This window comes from Typopeltis vanoorti, chromosome 16, assembly GCF_054136105.1.
Source record: "Typopeltis vanoorti isolate ZY-2024b chromosome 16, IOZ_Tvanoo_1.0, whole genome shotgun sequence".
Classification (NCBI taxonomy): Eukaryota; Metazoa; Arthropoda; class Arachnida; order Uropygi; family Thelyphonidae; genus Typopeltis; species Typopeltis vanoorti.
The window spans coordinates 65,752,931-65,777,223 of NC_143564.1; the positions used below are offsets into that span (position 1 = coordinate 65,752,931).

At 36.3% G+C, this 24,293-nt stretch overlaps 1 protein-coding gene across 5 annotated transcripts in view; it reads left to right on the forward strand.

The window, feature by feature from the left end:
• Positions 1–24,293, forward strand: part of LOC150098087 (DENN domain-containing protein 1A-like) — a 224,361-nt gene that overhangs the window by 150,586 nt on the left and 49,482 nt on the right. For 3 of the 5 annotated variants that reach the window (XM_090406168.1, XM_090406170.1, XM_090406172.1), the window contains 2 exons: positions 11,973–12,104; positions 19,691–19,744. In XM_090406168.1, the coding sequence (XP_090262294.1) occupies positions 11,973–12,104; positions 19,691–19,744 (186 nt within the window). The remainder of the gene's footprint in view (positions 1–11,972; positions 12,105–19,690; positions 19,745–24,293) is intronic. The other 2 variants (XM_090406169.1, XM_090406171.1) reach the window with 1 other exon arrangement.

Here is a 24,293-nt window from a genome sequence, read left to right on the forward strand (position 1 = left end):
AGTTTTATTCTTGTTAAAACACTCCAAGCACTGTTCAGAGATTTTAATGGGGATGTATTTCTGATCTGCTATGAATAAGCACGACACCCATCTTGCGCAAAGCTTTTTCATTTCAACATCAATTCTTCATGCAAAATATATCCTATACATTCTTTTAAAATGCCTATAGTCTCAGCAATTTCACACGTTTGACTCGCCGGTCATCTAATACCATATCGTGCACTTGATCAATGATTTCTGGTATTGTTACACTTTTTGGACGTCCTTCACATGGATCATCTTCAAGGCTGGTGCAGCCACGTTTAAACTTGGCAGCCCATGAACTTTTATGAACTTGGAATGAATTTCTTTTGGTGTTAAACCTTCTTTTACAAAGAATTTTATAACCACACAATGCTGAATTTTATCCATTTCAAGGGAGAACACTTTTGCTTCAGACAGCTGTATAAAACAAACTACTTGATAGAATGACTTGCAATTTCACATGGATGCTTGACAGATGTACCAACTTAAAAAAAAAGATAATCATGGAATTAGTGGAAAGAACGTGTTTGTAATAAAAAAAGAAATAGAACCTTCAGGTGAAGTCAGTGATTCCATTCCATGTCTGAGGATAGCACAACTTCAGATTTAGTTCCTTCAGCATCAGTGAAGGAAAAAACTTCGATTGGTGATAATGATAAACACCGAAGTAGCCTTCAACTCATAAGCAAAAATGATGATGCAGACCTAACGTAAGTTGTCAGAAAGAAAATTATGTATTTCCAAAAAGAAAAAAAATAATGAGCAAAATATGTAAAAATGAGTTCATCATCAAATTCCTGATATGTACCCTCAAGGGGTTTACAGGATATGATAGTACTAATGAAAATGAGTTTTGATTGCTTAATGACCAGTCTAAGAAGCAAGCGTCAATTCGATTATTATTCAGTTATTATTACATCATTTAGCCGACCAAATTGTATTCTTATTGGTTAAACCAAAATAAAAAATGATGGTACAACATGACAAAATTTCATGCCGGCTGGGGCGTCGCCCGGTTAAACAAGGCCCCCGTTGTTTTCGCCAGGGAACCAGGGCGAACAGCGAAAAGTCAGCTACTGGAACAAATCTGAAAACAAACCCCAACTCAACATCACCAGAGTTAAAGATTGGTACTATCAACGTAAGAAGCCTGAATGGCAAAGAAATGGAGCTAGCTGAGGAATTAGATAAGTACCAGATCGACATAATAGGGGTGACTGAAACAAAAAAGACCAAAACTGGTGAGATCTTTCTGAGCAATAAATACAAAATGTTATATTCAGGCAATGACAATCAAGGAAAAGAAGGAGTAGCCATAGTATTCAACACAAAATACGAGGCTAATCTTCTTGAATGGCAGTCACTCTCAAGTAGAGTAATGTGGGCAAATATGAGAATGGGGAACTGGACAATGAGACTTATTTGTGCCTATGGTCCCACAGAAGGTTCTACTAAGGTAGAAGTGGAGGAATTTTTTGAGGCTTTAGAAAAAGCAACTGACACAACGAAAAAGGAAAAGTTGGTCCTTGTTGGGGATTTAAATAGTAGAGTAGGAAATGATCGTGAGACATACAAAAATATTTTGGGAAAATTTGGAGAAAAGAGCAAAGCTAATAATAATGGCAAATATCTGTTGGATTTCTGCTCAGGACATGGACTGGTTATTACTAACACCATGTTCCAACATAAAAATGTGCACAAATTCACATGGAGAGAAGAGGCTAGGAATAAGAAAAGTCTCATTGACTATGTTATTGTTGATAGTGATGTTTTCTCCCTGGTGCAGGACACCAGAGTGTACAGAGGATTTGAAATTGGAAGTGATCACTATTTAGTCTTGAGCAGGATAAAATTGAATTTCATATTGAAAAGAATAACATGTAAGAAAGTTTAAAAACGAATAAAAGTTGAGCAGCTCTCAGATGTGAACTGTAGACTAAAATACAGAAATATTATTGAAAAGAAAATGAAAGAGTTTGAGAACAGGAATCAAACCTTGGAGATTCAGTGGCAAACTCTGAAGGAAACATTGATTGATTCTGCCAGAGAGGCATGTGGTGAGGTTGTGTGCAAGGATAAAAAAATCAGAACTCCCTGGCGGACACAGGAAGTTAAAGAGGCAGTGAAGGAAAAGAAGAAAGCATATCAAAAGTTCCTGGCAAATAAGTCAGCTTTTACTCTTACAGAATACAGAGACAAATGTAAGAAAGCTAAACAGTGTCTAAACAGTTGGTGGCGCTAGTGTCCTTGGTAAATGTGGCGGTCGAGTTTAGCTAGTCTAGAAAACGTGTTTTTAAAGTTAAATATAGTGTGGCTTTTTGTCACAAATTATGCTGCAATTGTGCATCGGTTAGAAACAAGTGTCCTTCAGTGGTATTATTGTTTAGAACTGTGTTGTATATATTGTGTTTTCACTGCCGTTTGTTTCACTATATCAACGTGTAAAGATGGCGTCCAACAAGAAACGTACGTCAGCGGCGCGCAGGACTTCTACTACTACACGAAAGGCTGGCTCAGCGTTAGATTTTTCGCAATGGATGCGTTGCGGAAACTGCTACTTGTATGCACCGAAAAATGTGAAGGATCTGTGGTCGGTCTGGCAAAATGAGAAGAAAGAAAATGTCGACGTATGTGAGAAGTGTCGGGATAGGCTGGAGCGTTTAGGAATGGAAGCTGACATCGGGACCGTAGCGGAAGAACTTCAGCGGGAGTTTATGAAAATGAAAAATGACCTTCATCTTCTTCATGAGGAAGTGATCGGTAAGGAGATACTGGAAGTTAAAGCTGAGTTTAATGTGTTAAACAGAGAAATTAGGACTATAGAGATTACTTTAGCTGAAGTAACTAGAACAGGATTACATATGGGTGAGTCTTTGGTGAATGATTCAGTAATAAATAGTATGGGAGTGATTGGGAGTCAACATAATAAAACCACAAGTGGCCTAGAAGAAATGAGATGTAGTGAGAGTGGGGGGGTTAGTAATAGAGAGTTGAGTAATGAAGCTGGGAGAGTCATGCTGAATAGTGTAGAGAATGAGTCCATGAGTGTGGACTTGAATGAAGTTAAGAGGGGTAAAATATATGGTGATTCTATGATTAAGGGTATGGAGAGTGGTATGCATGAGGAATGCTTGGCTGATGGGACAATAGAAAGAGTGGCTTTAGCAATAAAGAGAGGGCATGAAACAGACAAGATGATAGTTATGGTGGGTACGAATGACCTGAGAGGTAGTATAAATTGGGTAGGAAAAGATTTAAGAACATTATTAGATATTGTGAAGAGGAAAAGTGTCAATGGGAGAATAGTGTGCATGCTGCCTCGTTTTGACAATTACGAGTTAAGTAGACGAGCAACGATAATGAATGATATGATTGCAAGAATGTGCAGAAAAAGAGGTCTGGAGTTTGTTGATGTTTGGAGTGTGTTTGAAGGAAAAAGGCAGTTGTATGCTAGAGATGGACTGCATCTTAACATGGAAGGACATAAGCGATTGAAGAAGTTATTGTTTTCTGAACAGGTTGAAGTTATTGGGCAGGGAAACTAATATTGAAAAGTTTGAGTGTAAGAGAGAGAAACTTTAGCACTGATTGTGTATTTATTGATCCTTATAGGCAGAATAAATTGCAGAAGAGAGGGGATAAAAATCGGCATAGGACTACGGTAGTTAGTGACTTATATATCAGTTCTAAAGCCAGTACAAGATCTAGAGGGAATCTGCAATTTTTGTATACCAATGCTAGAAGCATTCGAAATAAGAGAGAAGAATTTTTGGCATTAGTCAGTGAAATCTCACCAAAAGTTGTAGGCATTAGTGAAACTTGACTGTCAGCAGAAGATGTGGTCACTGGAATTGAATGTGATGGGTACAGTATTTTCAGGGAGGATAGAGAAGATAGAACAGGAGGAGGAGTGCTGTTGATGATAGCTGATGTGTTGCAGCCAAAGAAAGTAGTATATCATGATGATAGACATGTGAATGAGAGTTCATTTGAGGCAGTCTGGTGCGAAATAGTGACCAACGCAACCAAATATACAGTTGGATGCTGCTATAGGCCAGGGAGTACGGGGGAAGATATTGAATTCATGCATCAGCAACTTAGTGCAATGAGTGAAGGCTTAGTGATTATTATGGGGGATTTTAATTATGGTGATATCAATTGGAAGGAGGAAATATCACGTAGCAAAAAGGAAATGGAGTTCATACATCTTCTACGAGATAATTACTTGAAACAGCACGTAACTGAAGGGACACGTGGTGTGAGAGTGTTGAACCTGGTTATTGGTTCAGAGGTTATATGCATAAGTAAGGTGTCCTCGTTACCACCAGTTGGTGAAAGCGATAATGTGGTATTGACTTGGGAGGTTGCAAAATCTGTGGATTTTTCTATTAAGAAGGGGTATGTACGGAACTACAGGTTAGGCAATTATAACAAGCTTTGGAGTGAGCTTGCAGCCATCCCATGGCAAAACATATTGCAAGGGAAAGATGTTAGCAGTGCTTGGGATAAAATCAGCGGGTATCTGAGAAAAGCAATATCAGATTGTGTCCCTATGGTCAGGAGGTCAAACAAGGCAGGCATTAGATGAATGAGCAGTAGTATCAAGCTTGAACTGCAAAAAAAGAAAATGTTATGGAGAATTTACAAGGAGAAGGGCGATCAGGACACCCATGAGCAGTACAAGGCTCAAGCTAGGAAGGTTACCAGCATAGTAAGAAAAGCTAAATCAGATTATGAGAAGACCTTAGCCAAAGAGATCAAGGGTAATCCCAAAGAGTTCTTCCGCTATGTGGCAAGTAAGAGGAAGAATGACTTCGGAAGGATAACCTTAGTGGGTGCTGATGGTATTGAGGTGACAAAATCAGATGTAATAGTCGAGTTACTGAGTGATCACTTCTCAAAAGTCTATCACCCAAGTGAGGATATCTCTATACCTATAGCAATACCTAATGTGAGAATTGAAGCTAAAGAATCAGAGGTATTAAATATATTGCGAAACTTAAATGCAAACACTGCGGTAGGCTTAGATGGAATATCAGCTCGGGTGTTGCGTGAATGTGCAAATGAATTGTCAACCCCTCTTACCTGGATATTTAATTTAAGTTTGAACTCTGGTATGGTCCCTAGGGAGTGGAAGTTAGGCAAAGTGGTTCCTTTGCATAAGGGTGGCTCTAAAACTGCGGTATTGAATTACAGACCAATCACCATCTCAGGAGTAGTGGTAAAAGTATTGGAAAAGTTGGTTAAAGACAAAATTCAAGAATGGGTGGATCAGGATATGATACTCTATAGAGGCCAACATGGTTTTGTTAAAGGTAGATCCTGCCTTAGCAATCTATTAACTATTCATAATAGAATAACATCAGAGTTGGACAAAGGAACTGGCTACACAGTGGTACTTCTGGATTTTGCTAAGGCTTTTGACAGGATACCCCATAGAACACTGTTACGCAAATTGGAGCAGATGGGAATGGATATTAAATTGGTGATATGGATAGGAGAATGGCTCAGGGAGAGATACCATAAGGTGGTGTATGGAGGAGCCGAGTCCAGAATGAGGCATGTGACCAGTGGTGTGCCTCAGGGCTCTGTGCTTGGGCCAATGTTGTTTAATTTGTATATAAATGATATAGGAAACGGCTTAAAGGGAGATATTCAGTTGTTTGCTGATGATGCAAAGTTGTGTAGTGCAATAAAAAATCAAGCTGATGTTGAAAGTTTGCAGGAGGATTTAAATAAGCTGGTAAAATGGGCAAAAGAAAATGGATGTCAGTTCAATGTGGAAAAGTCATGCATTTTGGGATTAAAAGATTACCAGCTGTGTACTACATCGATGGAAAGGTACTCCAAGAGATTGATGAGGCTAGGGACTTAGGGGTATTGGTAGATAGGGAGATGAAGTTCAGAGGACACATTGCTAAGGTGTCCAAGATTGCACATAGGATTACTTGGTTGTTGAGGAACACACTGACATCCAGAGATAAAGAGGTTATTATTCCCCTTTATAAATCATTGATACGTCCACATTTGGATTACTGTGCTCAGGTCTGGTCACCTGGATTCCTTGGAGATGAGGAGGCTGTGGAGAGGGTTCAGAGAAGAGTGACCAAGTTGGTGAGTGATATAAAAAATGCTCCCTACATTGATAGATTGAGAGCTTGTGGATTGCAGAGATTGGTTGATAGGCGAAGAAGAGGGGATATGATAGAAACATTCAAATTACTAAAAGGTTTTTATAGGATTGATGCAGGGGAAATGTTTGAGATGTGTGATAGTGATGGAAGAACAAGAGGTCATCTCTGGAAATTAAAGAAGAGTGTGGTTAACAAAGGTGTCAGAACAAGGTTTTTTGCCTGGAGGGTGGTGAATGAGTGGAATTCATTGCCTGACTTAGTTGTGAGCTCTTCGTCTGTAAATGAATTCAAGAAGAGATATGACAGATATTGTTTTGCTAGTTTGGGTCTCCCGCGATGAGTCTACTGACTCCATGGAGATACCCGTAATAATAATAATAAAACTAGCTAAACAAAAGTCATGGGAGGACTTTGGCAAGAATATAGAAAATAAATATCAAGAAGGTGGCAAAATATTCTGGAGGTTGTTGAAGCTTAGGAATGGAGGAAAGAGTGCTGTAAAAGGAATTAGAGATGATAAAAGTGAAATGAAAACAGGAGAAAAAGATATCCTTGAAGTATGGAGTAATTACTTTGAAAAACTGCTAAATGAAACAAGCAGTGATGACAGCATAGTGATAAAAAACACTGACCAGGCATGCAGTCAGGAATACATATCCATACTTGAAGTAGAAAAAGCCATCAAAGGCTTGAAATGTGGAAAGGCAGCAGGAGTAGATGATATTCGACCAGAAATGCTGAAGTATGGTGCTATAAGAGTCTTACAGTGGCTGTACTGCATAGTTCAGAAAGCCTGGACAGAGGGACGAATTCCTGATGATTGGAGTAGAGCTCTCATAGTACCCATATATAAAAAGGGAAATAAAACTGAATGTGAGAATTACAGAGGTATTTCCCTACTGAGTGTTCCTGGCAAGATCTATGCAAGTATACTTGAGAAACGGTTGAGAAGAATTGTGGAAGAAAAGCTTGGTGAAGAACAAGCTGGATTCAGGCCAAATAGAGGCTGTCAGGATCAGATCTTCACTTTACAACAAATAGTCGAGAAAGCATGGGAATATAACAAAGATCTGTATTTAAGTTTTGTCGATTTGGAAAAGGCATATGACAAGGTGCCAAGAGAGAAGCTATTCAATACGCTGCAGTTATATGGTGTCAATGGGGCATTATATCAAGCAATACTTAGTCTTTATTTGAGTTGTGAGTCAGCAGTTAGAATTGAAGGAAGTACAGGAAGATGGTTTAATGTTAAATCTGGTGTGAGACAAGGATGTACATTATCCCCTCTGTTATTCATTATCTATATGGATCACATTATGGAGGAATGTGGTATTAAACCTGATATCAAAATTGGAGATGTTAATGTCAGCTCTTTGCTTTATGCGGATGATGTTATACTTCTAAATAAATCCGCTACAAGTCTGCAACATTCTCTGACTAAATTGAATAGCTGTTGTAATAGATATGGTATGAAGGTCAGCAATAAAAAGAAAAAGACAATGAAAATAGGCAGAATCATTGAAAATGTCAACTGTGTTGTGAATGGAGAACCTGTGGAACAAGTAAAACATTTCAGCTACTTAGGCACAATTTTTACTGAAGATGGTAAACTAAATATAGAAATAGACAACAAAATCAGCAAAGCTGGTATCGTGGGAAGTCAACTGAATAAATTCATATGGAATAAGAAAGAAATTAGTCGGAACACTAAATTAGCTGTATACAAGACTGTGTTCAAACCAATTTTAACTTATGGATCTGAGAGCTGGGTCAGAAGTAAAACACTTGACCAAAGACTAGAGACCGCAGATATGAGAGTCCTGAGAAAGATTAGAGGTGTGAACAGATGGCATCAATGGCAATATCATATTAAAAATGAGGATATTAGGAAAGAACTTGACATTGTCAGCATCCAGGAATGCGTTAGCAGAGCTAATCTCAGATGGTATGGTCACTTAAATAGAATGGGAGAGGAAAGATTAGCAAAACAAGTGTTCTCTGCCAGGTTGGCAGGAAAACGACCCAGAGGAAGACCAAGATATAGGTGGATTGATACAGTACAAAGTGCCTTAGACGATAGAAATATAAGATCTGATAATGTTGGAGTCTTGACAAGTAACAGACTGATTTGGAGGAAAATTGTAGATAGGAAGTTAGTAATGATGTAATTTTTTCATGTAGTACTGTCATATCCTCTACACCCCTTGAGGGTACATGACAGGAATTTGATGATGATGATGATGATGTAATAACATTAATTCTGTTAATGTTACGAACATGCTTGATCAGAGAAAATTATGATGAAGAGATAATTGTGTCTGTCTGGTTTAAACTTATTAAGCATGTGCAAGGAATTCTGTAAGTGGAGCATTAGATGTGAATAGAGATCTGAAAGTTGGCCAACTGGTTCATGCAGACAACAGAAATGTGTATACAAAAAAATATGGTGGTAACTTGTGTCTGTACATAATTGCAAAAAGAATCAGTAACAAAGGAATTGAGGTTGCATTCAGCTGGTGAATACCTTGTGGCCTCAAATTGCTGGCATTAGTGAGATCTGACTTTCAGAGACAGATATACTAACTGATATTTAGTGTAAAGGGTGCAGTATTTTTAGGAGGGATAGACAGGGTAGAAAGGTGTGACTGCGATATTAGTAACAATTTTCTGTGTAGCATTGAGTTTGAAGCAGCCTTGTGTGAGATGGAGTCTGACAAGATAAAATACTTAGTGGGACTTTGTTACAGTCCTTGTTGATCAGTTGCTGGTGACACTGAAATGTATTGCTAAATCGCCCTGACGGGTGCTAAACTAGTATTCATCAATAACTTTAATTATCCAAACAGTGATTGGATAGTTGTGAAATTTTATGAGAAGAATGAAGCTGAAATTATTGAGCTTTTCTGAGACAACTTCCTTAAGCAGCATGTGGCAGACAAAGTGCAAGGTCAAAGAGTCTTGGACCCGATTACATTGCCAGAGGTGGAATTTCAGTTAAAGAAACAACTGTTTTTCATACAAAGTATTTTACCTTGGGTATAATAAATGTTAAAGATACCAAGCAATTTTAAACCTGGTTTTACTCCATTTCCCAACTAAGTAAACAGACAAACAAGTCAAGTTTGCACCCGCAAGTGTTGCAAGCCTAGCTGAAACTACACATAGTGCAAGACCAAGGCAACTCATGGTAAAAGTAGAATAAGCTCTGATCGCTAATCTTAATATTTACCCATAATGCAAAGCACATCTCCTGGAGGAGATGTATGGCGCTTTGTATTAAAGGCAAGGGGCCACTACCCGGACTGGTTTCGACCTTTATTGAGGTTTCATCAGTAGGAGCCAGGCTAGAAATATCAAGATTTTAGTAATACAGAGCTTAAGTATTTTATCATTTAAATGGAGTAAAACCAGGTTTAAAATTACTTGGTATCTTTAACATTTGTTTTTCCTACAGTTGGTGAGACATTGATTGTGCTGTACTGACCTGGTTAGTGACAAAGTACAAGTATATGGAAGTTTATTCGGAAAAGGTTACATGCTGAACTGCGTAATAGGAAATAATGACCAGCTGAGGAGAATACTGAGTTTGCTCCCATGGTATTGGTTGCTAGATGGGAAGAAGAGATTCTTAAGAAAAAGATGTGCAAGGAAGAAATACTATATGCATAAGGGTGATATCATTTATGAAAATTATAAGGCACAGACCAGAAGAGTTACAAGTAATGTATGGAAAAACAGTGTGAATATATTCATATTTGTGAATTTAGGGACACAAAACGCACGTGTTGAAATTATTATTTTACTTATTATTAATAAAAATAACAATCGGTGTTTCGACCCCTGTATTGATGTCATCATCAGAAAAATACATGTGTATATGAAAACAAACTATATGCTCTTGCACTCTACAAAGGTAAATTGAATCTACGCTGTTAACTGATCTTTTACTTAGCCTCGCCTCTAGTGGTTAAAAAAACACTACACTAAACCCTGCTAAAGCTCTCCCATACTAAGATTTTCTTCTAGACTTGTATAGTTCAGGTTGCTATACTATGATTTTCTTTTGGACTTGTACAGTTCAGGTTGCTATTGAATGTTTAAAAAAAAAAAAACCTTCACCAAGTCTTCTTGTATTGAGATTTTTCTTTGGCTTGTTCTGGTTGCAAATGGGTTCTCTACATTTTTGGAATGGTAAGACCATCATTTTTGTTCAGGTCAGGATTGTGTGAAATGCTCAAACATACTCTGCAATGAATAGCATGAGTTTACTAAGGGAAAATCATGTTGAGTAACTTGCTCACATTTTATGATTATGTTTGGTTGAGTTAGACAAGGAGACTGGATATGCCATTTTACTTTTGGACTCTGCTAAGGTTTTTAACAGGATACAGCATGGAAAACTGTTGCATAAGTTGGAGGATATATGATTATAAACTATAAGCTCTTGGACAAGAGTATGGCTGATTAATAGATATCAAAAATTGTTGTATGTGGGTTGTGAATCTGTGAAATTTAAGATGACAGTAGTGTACATAGGGATTAGTCCTTGGTACATTGTTATTCGTTTTTCATTAAATACATTGGAAAGTATTTAATAGGAGACATACATTTGTTTTCTGATGATGATTTTCTGAGTAATTAGTTCTATGACTGACATGCACCAGTACTTGCATAATGATTTGAAGAGGATGAAGTTGTGGGAATGTAAAAATTATTATTAGTTGAATATTAGTAAAAGTTGTGCACACTGGATATCTCAACACCAGAGTTATGCTAGAAGAAACTGATGAAGCTTGGGATCTTGAAGTTTTAGTAGATAGGAAGTTGAAGTTCAGAAGCCATATAGTGAAGATTGCAAATACAGCTTGGAGGATAATTGCAATGTTAAAACACACATGGGCATCTAAGGATAAGGAAGTCAGTTTTTCTCTTTACCAAGCTTTGGTATGATCTCGCCTAGTTGTATCAAGTCATCTCACCTGGTGGAGAAAGATGCAAAGGAGAGGGTGTTAAAGATGATTTCAACACTGCAACACATAGATTATAAGAACAGATTGAGAATTTGTGGACTACAGTCACTAGCAGTGGAAAGAGGTGGGAGTAAAGAATGATATGACAGTGTTGTCTTAAAAAGGGTTAATTTTTCATTTTATGGAGGGTGGGATGAGAGATTATTGAGAGCGCATCCATGGAAGTTGGGAATTAATGCAATCAAGAAAGAGTGTGTGTGTGAAAGAGAGAGATTTTTCTGCCATTAGAGCAGTGTGTGATTTAAATGGCTTGCCATTCCCACTCACTAGTGTTGCTGCACTGGATCAACTTCCATCACTCATTTCTGTCCAAGGTCATTTTCTTCTCTAGACCAAAGTCTTGAAAGTCCCCTCTCCAACTATCCAGCTATTGTTGTTTAGGTCGCCCATACTTTTGCCTGGTGGCTTCATCTCCAGCACTTGCCTTCCCCCATAGCTTTTGTCCTGCAGTATAATATCAAACCATCTCAGGAGGGTGATTGCAGGTAAGGTGAATAAATTCTAGCAAGTATGACAGCTGGTGTTAGTAATATATGGCCTCCCTCAATGAGTCCCTGACTCCCTAGAGGTCTCTGATAATAATATTTAGTATTATATTATTATATGTATTGTATGTTTTCTGAGAAGCAAATAAAAAACATATGATTACTGAATTGTATCTTAAGTTATCTTAACTTAATGACGTGTATTATTTGTATCATGCAATACAAATTAATTAATTAATGCTTAAAATTAATTTTTATCTGTTACTTTTTTTTCTTCACTATAACAATTATTTTTCTAGTTCATTGATTACAAAATAAAATTGCTGACTACGTCTGGTAAAATTGAATGTGATGAATTTGAATATGAGTTGAAATCGTATGAAAATAAAAAAGCACGTAGTCGGTGGTCAAGTAGAATGTCATCTGTAAAGGTAAGTGTAATTTTTTTCTTTGTCTGTTTTAATGTATATGTTGATTACTACTGTATATTAATAGAAAAGAGTGAATCAGTGGTCGCCTATATTCTTCTGTATTACTGTGCTTGAAAGTTATCTCACAATGTTCTCCATATTGAATATTTTCAGCACTGCACTCTAACTTATTCTTTGTGATGGTTTTGTTGCAGATAACTATTGGCCTATCATGACGCCAGTGTTGACAATAAACACTAATTTTTAAACTATCAAAAGCATCAGAGTTATCATTGTCAAGTAAATGGGGGGGGGGTTCAGAAATTATTACCACTAATAAAGGTAATAACCAGGTATTCCTGACAAGCAGTTGTTGTCAGCAATACCATCTACATGCAATTCCATCAAAGTCAAAATTTATTAAAAATATAAACAAGTTGGAAAATATAACTAAAGAATAAATAAGCAAGGGCTGAGATTAGCAAAGCAAGCAAAGCAGGGGAAATGAAAAAAAATAGAGGAAATTGGTGAGAGATGAGTCATTAATGAAACTGTTTCCTCATATACTGAGTAAGGGATTTCTAAGAGACTCCTTGGATCCTATCCTATCCTTCTCATCTGTCCCTTAGGACGAGTTGAGTTCCCCCCTCCCCCATGTAATGAGGGGCTTATGATGAATTAATGCAGCCAGCTCGTCACTTCTCTGCTGTATCCCCTAAGGCAGTGCTTCCCAAACTTATCGATGTAAAAGCCCCCTTTGCAAAAATTAAAATATTCACGGCCCCCATTGAAAAAAAAAATTGTAATACAGACATATATTATTATAATATTTATTGTATTTATATTCAATACAAAACATACACAGTGAATATTGCAAAAATCAAATGCAAATATTATATTTTTAGCATCTTACATACACATTTGATATGGTACACTTAGTCTTAAAACATTTTAAATTTGTTTTCATTATTTCACGGCCCCCCCTCAACAAAACTAACTGCCCCCAAGGGGGCCACGGCTCACAGTTTGGGAAGCGCTGCCGTAAGGGCAATATTCATGACTCTAATACATGTGTGTTCATGGGACTGGTTTGCCTGTTCTGGGAGATGAAAAATCCGAGTTTCTGGGTGAAAAAACCCTCTACCTCTGTATGAGACCAGCTAACTCCCCTTTCATCAAAAGAGACCAGTTTCTTCATATCACTGACAGGAATTTAACCCAGGTCTTTCTGACCAAAGGGCTTCGTCTCTACCAACTGAGCTACGGAGGCTCTGCTCCTTAGATCACCATCTCAAATATGAGAGCAGTATTCATTAGTTGAATAGATTTATAATTTGTATAGAGTTAATAATTGTTCATTTGTTCAGATATAAGGTAATGCCTTGAGTAAAAGAGAAAATCTGATTTCTTGATTGCTGACGATATTTATAGCAATATTTATTTAGGCCAAGATAGATGGAGGTTGGAGTTGTTCCATGAAGAGAAAAATCATCTTGCCCATAGATTTGTAGTAGTGTCAAAAGTAAGAATGGAATAAAAAATTGTTTTATTTTATTTTTTCCCCCCATGAAATAAGGGCAGGAATGAATTTTACTAGCATGGAAATTAATATAAGGTTGTCAGAACCCCAAACCCCCACTGGATTTTAGAGATCTGATTGCAAGCTGTTGAAGTTGATATTCTGAAAGTTTTGCTTTGTGTAGTGCAAGTTTTATGAAATAAGAGGATTGTAGTGTACTGTCATTGGCAAAACTGTGGATCGGATTTGCAGAATGTCATTAATATATAAAAAGTAGAGATATAAGTACAGAGCCTTATGGAACTCCAGCATTGTTGCAAAGTCACAAAAAATTCCCTGACACATACATACATACACAGTGAAAGATGTTTGCATAAACTGCTCCACCAGGAACTATTTGTTCCAGTGACACAACTCTAGCCACAGAACTTGATTATTAATATTATTATTATATTGGTATTCCATGGAGTCAGAAGACTCATCTTAGGAGATCCATTATTCACACACTAGCCATCATTCATACAATACTCTGCTTAAACTCATTCACAATGAAGTGAATGAGTTTAAGCAGAACCACCACAACCACCTCTGACAACCCATTCCGCCCACTCACCACCCACTAAGCAAAAAATCTAGTCCTAACATTCTTGCTAACGACACCCTTGCACAACTTCCATGGGTGACCCCTTCGTCTGTCCCTTCTGGCAATGTGCTAAAATAAGTCTTCAGTGTTAATCCTATAAAATCCCTTTAATAACTTATATGCTTCTATCATGTCTCCTTTTTTTTTGCTTATTAGCTAGTTTTTGAAGCCTTCAAAGACTTCAGTCTTCAATCTGTTCTTATATAGCAAGTGATCGGCCTGCCTCAATCTTTGTTGCTCGCCACACTTCATCCTTATAGAATCCAGGTCACAAGATCTGCATGCAGTAGTCCAGATGTGGCCTTATTAAAGCCTTATACAGGGAAACAGTAACTTCTCTATCCCTGCTTGTGTGTTCTTCAACAATCATGTAAATCTGATATGCTGTTTTGACTACCTTTATAACATGCTCTCTAAACAAAAGAAATTAACATAAACTGGGTTGTATATTGGTTGAAGGATTTTAATAATTGACACTAAGTAAAAAACACCATGTTTTGCCAGCTTAGCTGTCTGGCTTCGTCAGGGAGTATAAAAGAGATACACAACAACTTAAACTGTTCGTGAAGGAATGAACCGAATACAATTGTATTTTTTTTACAAATACAGAAGATCGCATACATCAAACGCATGAAGCGTGTATGATATCAACTGTTGTTATGCAGGAACGTTCTGTAATTAGCAGCAAAACTTAACTCTAGCATGCTTAATGATCTTATGAGGGTCTTCCAAATATCGACTAGAATTAATCCTTGATTTCTATTGAGGTTGTGCTTAGAACAGATGACTGCTATAGTTTCTTTTATGTTTTGATAGCGGAAATCCTCCTCTAAATAGGGCAAGCTTTTGTCCCATTCGATGATATGGTTTCTCCTCGAGAAATGAAGGGCTAACCCAGAGTTGTCTTCTCTGGTGTTGTTTACTACATCTCCGACGTGTTCTCTTCCGTTCATATTTCCAAACTTCTTGAGGTCTGACCAATGTAATTTAATCCACATGAACAGGGGATGTTGTAGACATTGGCATATTTGAAGAAGGCATAACTGTCTTTCGGAGATCTTAAAAAGTGGCAGATAGTCTTTAAAGGTTTAAAAGGCACTCTTATTTCATGTGGCTTGAGGAGTGTAGCAATCTTTTATCAAAAACATATATCAAAAACCTTGATAGATAATAGTCAATTGCCATTCTTTATGCTGGGACAGTTTCTAAAAAAAGATTGCTACACTCCTCAAGCCACATGAAATGCGAATGACTTTTAAACCTTTAAAGACTATCTGCCACTTTTTAAGATCTCCGAAAGACAGTTATGCCTTCTTCAAATATGCCGGTGTCTACACCATCCCCTGTTCATGTGGATTAAATTACATTGGTCAGACCTCAAGAAGTTGGGAAATAAGAAAAAGAGAACACGTTGGAGATGTAAACAACAACAGAGAAGACAACTCTGGGTTAGCCCTTCATTTCTCTAGAACAAACCATACCATCGAATGGGACAAAGCTCCATGTCCTATTTAGAGGAGGATTTCCACTCCTAAAACATAAAAGAAGCTATAGCAGTCATCCATTCTAAACATTCAATAGAAATCAAGGATTAATTATAGCTGATAAGATCATTAAGCATGCCAGTGTTAAATTTTGCTGCTAATTACAGAATGTTCCTGCATAACAATTATTGATATCATACACACTCATGCTTTGATGTACACGTTCTTCTGTATTTGTAAAAAAATACAATTGTATTCAGTTCATTCCTTCATGAACAGTTTAAGTTGTTTTGTATCTCTTTTATACATCCTGACAAAACCAGACAGCTAAGTTGGCAAAACTTGTTGAGTGTTTTTTACTTAGTATCAATTATTAAAATCCTTTAGCCAATATACAACCCAGTTTATGTTAATTTCTTGCATTCATTAGATGGTCGAAAATAATATAGAATCATTATGGTCTCTAAACTTCAATTACCGGTGCACAATCAGCTCCAAGTCCCTGGCCTCATCAGTTTTCTGCAGTTCAGTCCTATCGATATAGTATGCAGCTTCTGATCTCTTTCCAAAGTGCATCACCTTACTCTTGGCCACATTACACTGGCAGCTATTTACCATTACCCATACTGCTAGTCTATTTAAGTCATCTTGAAGGATCCCAAACGATCGAGTGCAATAAAGATTCATATCTATGCTTTGTGCATTACGAAAAAGCTTTTAATAATGTTAATCACTCTGTTTTATTTGATATTTTGCATAAAATAAAAATAAATAAAAAAATTATCAGACTGTTGTTCAGAATATATAAAACTCAAGAAGCTAGGGCTAGATTTGAAGGAGAGAATACTGAATGGATCCCCATAAGAGGTGTGAGGCAAGGGTGTGAGATGTCCCCACTCCTTTTTAATGTCTATAGTGAATGGATGATGAGGAAGGCCTTGGAAGATCTGAAGATGGAATAAAGATAAATGGACATCTGATAAATAATATAAGATATGCAGATGTATTTTACTTATGAGTGAAACAGAGGAAGGTTGCAAAGAATTTTGAATAGACTGAACAGGATTGGAAATGAGAGATATAAAATGAAAATGTTCAAAAGACAAAAGTGGTGAAGATTTCAAGCAAAGGAAATGATGGGATGGAAATCACTTTGAACGGACAAAGAATAGAGAATGTAAAAAGTTTTAAATACCTTGGGTGTTGGATAACAGATGACAATAGATCTAATTATGAACTTAAGAACAGAATTAGAAAAGCAAAAGCAGCATTTTTCCAAATATACCACATATTAGGAAAGAAATCTGAACAAACAGTTAAAAGTAAGAATCAAGGGAATGATCTGGAGCGTAGTGACATATGGATGCGAGTCCTGCATGATCAGTAAGGAGATGACTGACCAATTGAATGCATTTGGAATGTGGTGCTTGAGAAAAATGGATCGTATCAACTGGACTGAAAGAGTGAGCAGTGAAGAAGTTCTTTAAAAGATTCAAGATGAAAAGAGACTATATGGCTAGTAAAGAAAAAAAAATGGTATTTGCAGGACATTTGATGAGGAGCTTCTTCTGGAGAGCTCCCCAGAATAGTATTGCAGGTGATGGTGGAGAGAGAGGGAGAAGAAGACCCTGACTGCAATGGAAAGACAACATAGAACATCAAAGACTGGACAGGCAAGAGTCTTACAGAAGCAAGAGATAGAGAGGCATGGAAGAGGACTGTTCATCAGCTGCAATCCTCTTAAAAGAGGCCACAGGATTAGATTAGATTAGAAGGATCTCTACATCACCTTTGTTTGCTGTTGCTATTCCCAGTTTTGCATCATCAGCAGGGAACTGAATATTTCCATCAGATCATTTCCTTTATCATTGATGTACAAATTAAACAAGAGAACACCAGGTACTGAACCTTGTGGTGCACCACTAGTCACCTACCTTCTCCTGGACTTAACTCCTCCATAAACTACTCTTGGATATATTTCTGTCAGCCACTCTCTAATCCAAATCACCAGCTTTATATCTGTCTCCATTTGCTTTAATTTATTCCACAGAGTTCCGTGTTGAATCTTGTCAGATGCTTTTGCAAAATCCAGCAATATTCACTGAGCATTTTGATAGTGTATGCTCATTTATTGTAATATCTGGGATGCCATTGTTGGCATTTGGACCCTGAGGTGAGGTATTAGTAAAGAGTTACAACTTCTTAACCTGGGATCAGTGCAGGCTACCATGAATCTGTAAAATAGAGGCCATTTCTGACATGGAGCAGACTCCTGAACTGCTCCATGTTAAGGAAGTGTTAATCTGTATATAGTTTTGCATATTAATTTCTTGTAGTTTTACATAATAAATAAGAGAATCACTGAGTAGTCATTTGCCTTATTCAAATTCATTGTCACTTTACTGTAAAAAGTAAGCAAATTACTAAAGCAAGACCTATCATTTACAAAACCATATTGTCCCTTATAAAGTATTGAATTCCTATCCACCCAATTCTGAATTCTGGCTTTTACCAATTTCTCCCCGTAACCACTCCTGAGATGCTGATTAGTCTATAATTTGCTACTTGTCTTGAAGCCTCCTTTATGCAGTGGGACTATTTTCTCCTCTTTCCACCCCATTGGCACTTTCCCAGCACCAAGACAACAGTTTGGTTAGAGGAGCTGATGCACATTCTTGTAATATACAGGCCAGTATGTTATCTAATCCCATGGCCATTTTTGTTGAGGTTCTGCAATATTCTAAGCACCTCCATTTTTTCAACCCCTATTCTCCAGTCATTCATTGTCACATTATCTATGCCACACTTCATTTAATGGCTACAATTCCTGTAAAATGGATAAAATACTCTATACTGCATGCTTCTATATCCCTTCATATATATGCCAGCCTGGTTGGCCGAGTGGTTAGCATATCTGCTCTCCAACCAAAAGTCTGTGGGTTTGAATCTCACCATGGGCATTGATGTTTGTGATTGTCTGCCAAAATACTATTGGTGGTGGTGGTGACCAGTAGATGGCGTTGTTGTAGATGATGATGGTGTTGCAGTTCACTGTAGTTGGATTGAGTGGTGGAGATGGAGAGCTGTGGAGCTGATACCCCTCCTTCGATGAGTCTTAGGACTCCTTGGAGGCATCATTATTATATTATATATTTTAAATATATTATATTTAAAATAAAATATTATATATTTTATTATATATAATAATATTTTATTATTATAGCTTGGCCATAATGATAATTATGTCCAAGCTGTTCCTATCCACTCAATCTGGGATATTTGCATCTGAAAAACAACTAAAGAGGGTGTTAAATAAATATAATCTCCACACTACTTTTAAATTGTACACCAAACTAATAACCCTTACCTGCTCTCATAAAAATAAACTCTATTCTTTGAAACACCCAGGTCTGTATAATAAAGTGCATTGTGCCTGCAACTTGTCCTGCTGTGGATAGATAGAAAGAACTGCTAAACACATGTCTAAGGCACATTGTACCATATCAATCCATAGAAATATAAGATCTGATAATGATAATATTGGAGTCTTGACAAGTAATAGACTGATTTGGAGAAAAATTGTAGCTAGGAAGTTAGAAATTATGTAAATTTTTCTTGTAATACTATCATATCCTGTACACACCTTGAGGGTACATGTCAGGAATTTGATGATGATGATGAAACATCTGTCTTGAAGAACATAAGAAATATATCTTCTAGCATCATACCAGAGATCACTGTGTATATGTGTGGTTATAGATTTCATGATAAGTGAACTTTTTTTGTCATTGTGGAAAGTTTGCTGTAGTGAATTTGCATTAAGAATAGCATTAGTGTTGAGGCTTTGATGAGGGCATTTAGGTAACTTATTATAGTGAGTGAGTTTGTTATAACAGTATTTTCTATATTGAGAATTGACTGTGTTATTTACTAAATTTATTTTTGTCATTTTTATGTATAGAGAGGAGGAAGAACTTTTCTGAAAAGTATTAAATCACAAGTAAGCATTACTGAAGTTAGTTTTTTATTGTTTTCAGAAACTTATAATTGCTATAAACTGTATGTTTTATGTTTACATAAAATAATGTTTTCACTTCATTTTGTTATCAGTATTTGTGCATTCTCATTTTAAATATTTTGTTAATATTAAGATGTGGTTTTCTCTGAAGAGATTTTATTTCATGCATGTTTTACTTTCATCTTTATTTTATTATATTTCTTGTCGTTGTTGTTTATAATTCTCAGAAACTTAGCCATTGTGATTGATGAAGTCAGTTTTGAAATACAATTCAGGAAAATGACTCATCTTATAAATGAAGTCTTGAAAACAGATTTCTATTTATAATCATAGTACAGTTATTATATTACATTTTACTTTCATTGCACTATTTCCAAAAGTGAAAGTTGGAGTGTCCACCATAGGGTGGCTTGTTGCCAGAACACTGAGAAACTGTCTCAAAAAGATGTTTTATTTTTGTAGTAATTAGTGATGATGATTGCATTTGGGTAAAATTTTGTTTATTTTTCATATTATAGCATAACAGCATTTTTGTGGAGCTTTGTTGGTTTAATACAGACCTTTCTTTCACAAAGTTTTGAAGCTTGTGATGAATGATGACAAAATAGTGGTATGAATGAGATCTGCATGCCACACGGCAAGAAAATCAAATGTAATGATCAGTATAGATTTTTCTGCTTGTGGAGAGACTGAACAAAAGACAAGAGATGGCATGGGGTATATTGAAAGTGTGCTTTGTTTTACTATAAATTATCAGTAAATGCAAAACTGATTGATGGAATGGGAGCAAGCATAATTTCAGCAGCAAAAGACTATATGAATCACGGAACAAAGGAAAGCAAGAATGCAGAAATGAAAGAAAGTACAGATGATGAAACAAAAGCGAGCAATGCTGTGGAAATGAAAGAAATGAATGACAGACCAAGAGGGAGTGACACTGTGATTGGCAGGGTACAAGACTCGAAGAATGAGTTGATCTGAATGAAAAATGAAGACTGTGCACAATGAGGTTAGAAGTTTGGTGGGTAGGAATGAAGGAGTGCAAAAGGACAGAATGAAAGAAAGTAGAGAAAAAGAGGTAACGAATAACTTGAATAGCAGTGTATGGAGATTCCAGTATTATGGATGCAGTGAATGAAAACGGCCACAATATCTGTTTTCCAGGAGGGACGATTAGCAGATAATTGATGCATTGGATATGAGAAGTAAACAAGCAAGAGAGTTGAAGTGGTGGTTGAGAGAACGGATGATTTTGTTAGACATAAGGAAAATCTAAGGATGAATGTCAGGCACATTCATTGTCAGGAAAAATGAATTATGTGATATGTGGTAAGAAAGGTGGTCAGTGTGTTGCCAAGGTATGATAGTGATGAGTTGAGATAAAGAACAAGAATCATTTTTAAGATTTAGTATGTTGGTAGTCTTGTGAGGAGAAAGGAGTGGAGTTTGTGTGTGATGCATTTAAGGGAAGGCTGGATTTGTACAAAGCAACATGTTGCATTTAAATGGATTTGGTGCAAATCAGTTGGAGAACTGTTGCTAGAAGATCAAGAGAGAGAGAGAGAGAGAGAGAGAGTTGAACTGGTGAGACTGAAGAGGTTTTAAATGGGAATAGTTGCAGTGCGAGAAATTATGATGGTGAGCAATGTTTCTAAGCCAGTGGTTCTCAAGCTTTGTTAGACTGCAGCCCAGTAAATTCTTTTTTTTATAAGACGAGGGCCCGGTCCCAACAAATTTACTTGTAAATACCTTTCCAATTTTTTTAAAAGTTCATACATTAAACTAACATAAGTATTAATAATTAATTATGGCATAATCATAAAGAGTATTAGTACACTTATGTATATGGTGTGGCATGTTGACAAATATAAAATTAAATTTAAATTAGTTATCAATCAAATACACGACTAATGAAATCTTGTAGTATATTATAGTTTCCTGAGGCCAGCATCATTAAATTAATTTGTGCTGATTTTCATTGATATATCCCATTCTGATCACCAAAAAGTTATAATATTATTCAGTGTAAAATTGATTATTGTATTATTAAATTGATTTTAAAAAATGTTGGTTTTAAAAACAACGGTAGTGAGAAAAATATTTATGCATTGTAACTTACCACAGAGGTCAGCTGAGTAGGGGAAGCAGCAGAAGGATGTCAACTTGTCGGCAAAACACTTATTATCACATACACATGCCAAATATTTATATATGCAAAGTAGGTAATTTAATAAATAAAAATGTATGAATCTCTCAAATCTAAACACTAGTTCCAACAGTAATTAATAATTTGAAATTAAAAATGCAGCACTTTAACGCAGCAATTATAGGTTATTGAAAAAGTTAAACTTATTACAGCTGAGTTTTTGAAGGTTTTAGTTAGGCTAGTGAGACTTTTGTTCCTGTTTTCTGTCCATTAGCTTATTAATTCTGGGATGAATTGAAGTGATAGCCAAATGGAGATTGTCAGAAAGTTGCAGGCAGTGTCTCTTTTGTTTTAGGCACAGTCATGACAGAAAATGCAGTTTCACAATGATATGTGGTGGAAAAACAAAGAAGAAATCTCATTGCTGTTTCATGTAAATTTGGATATTCATGGAAATTCTTATCCAGAATTTTTAATTACTCATAGAATTAAAAGTACTTTCCAGTCCTTTGTCAGATGATAATTCATAAGTTGAAGGGTTTCTTCATGAGAAAGGGCTGTCTGTTTATGTTCAGCAAACGGGATCACAGTCCACATATTTTGTCTCCGTTGGGATAATACTTTTCAAACGACATCATCATCTTCAAGTGGGCTGCAATAATATCTGAAACTGAATTCTGTGAAAAGAAATCATCTGCTTCCATAATATAATCTGAGTACGACTGAAACATTTCATTATTTCTTTCTGCAATCATATTAAGCCAGAGTTTGGGTTTCTTTTTGAATGATTCGATCTTGTTCCTAGCACTAAATATTGTTATATCTGGACCTTGAAGTTTTAAATTCAACTTGTTTATGTAAGAAAATATGTCTCTGAGATATGCCAGCCTGGTACCCATTTCTTATCCTGGAAACAATTGTTATCCTGGAAAAAATAGGATCACTTTTCTTATCAATTAGAAACAGCTCAACTTCCTTGCAGAGTTCATATAACCTCTTGAGAAATTTGCTGTGGGACAGCCAACGAACTTCCAAATGGAAAAGCTTTTGATGATCAGAGCCCATTTCATTGTACAATGCTTTTAACAGTCTTGTATTTAAAGCACTGTTTTTCATATAATTAAGAATTTTAACAGATTGAGACAGGACTTCATTAAGCTCAGGTGCCATTTTTTTGGAGGCCAGGTTTTGCCAATGAATGTAGCAAAGTGTTGACAATAAGTTGTTGCCCAACATATCCTTAAATTTAGTGACTATACCTGAATTTCTGCCTGTAAGACAGGCAGCACCATCAGTAAAAACTCCAATGCAATTTTTCCATTCGAGACCTTTCTCTTCAATGAAACTATTTAAAACTTTTAAAATTTCACTGCTGGTAATGTGCATAGGTAAATCAGAAACACTTAAAATTTCTTCCTTCATGTTACTTTCATGATGATCGTACATACATAAGTAAAATGCTATTGTTCTGAATATCTGTAGATTCATCCAGTTGTAATGCAAGCAATTTCGATTTTTTAATTTTTTCAACGAGTTGAGTTTCTGTATCTTCTGCTATATCACATATCTGCCTTTCAACTGTATCATTCAACAATGGGATGTCTTTCATTTTACTTGGCATAGACTGGCCTAATACTTTATTACAAGCAGCAATCAAAGAAGGCTTAATGAGTTCTTCACCGATGGAATATGGTTTTTTACATTTGGCTATCTGTAATGATATTAAATAGGATGCCATCAGAACTGAAGCGTCAGCTTGGGAAATAATTTTTCTTTTCTATTTTAAGTGCATCTCTTTTACGCATAAAGAACACGATGGGTTTGTTGACTAGATCGGAATGTTTTGTGTTGAGATGTTGAGTAAGTCGTGATGGCTTCATAGCTTAATTTCCCAGAACAGTAGCACAAATAGCATATTGAGGTCATGGCAATTGGTCAGTATCATGGCATTGTATGAAACCAAATTTTAAATAGTTGTCCATGTACTTACAAGTGAATGCAGACTTTTTCTTCTGTGTGCTGGTAGTTTTCCCCTCCTTTTGTGGACAAATCACTATTTGTTGCATCACAAACACCTTCAGTATGAACTTGTGAAGAAACAGTATTCAGTATTACTAGATTTGAGAACCAGATACAGACTACCTTGATCTTCAGTTTCAGTGGAAAAACTTTCTTTACATTTCCTTTATGATTGGTCACTGACATTTGCAACACAGATGTTATTTCATTCGGTTTTGAGAACAGAGGATATGTCGCCCATTGTTGTAATCGGCTTGCAGGCAATTTTTATGACTGGTCATAAACATTAGTATTCCCTTTCCTGAATGTTGAAAGATTTCGATGTGAAAATTAATGATAATTCTTGAATACTTCCATCTTTAAAAATATGCAGCTTGGTCA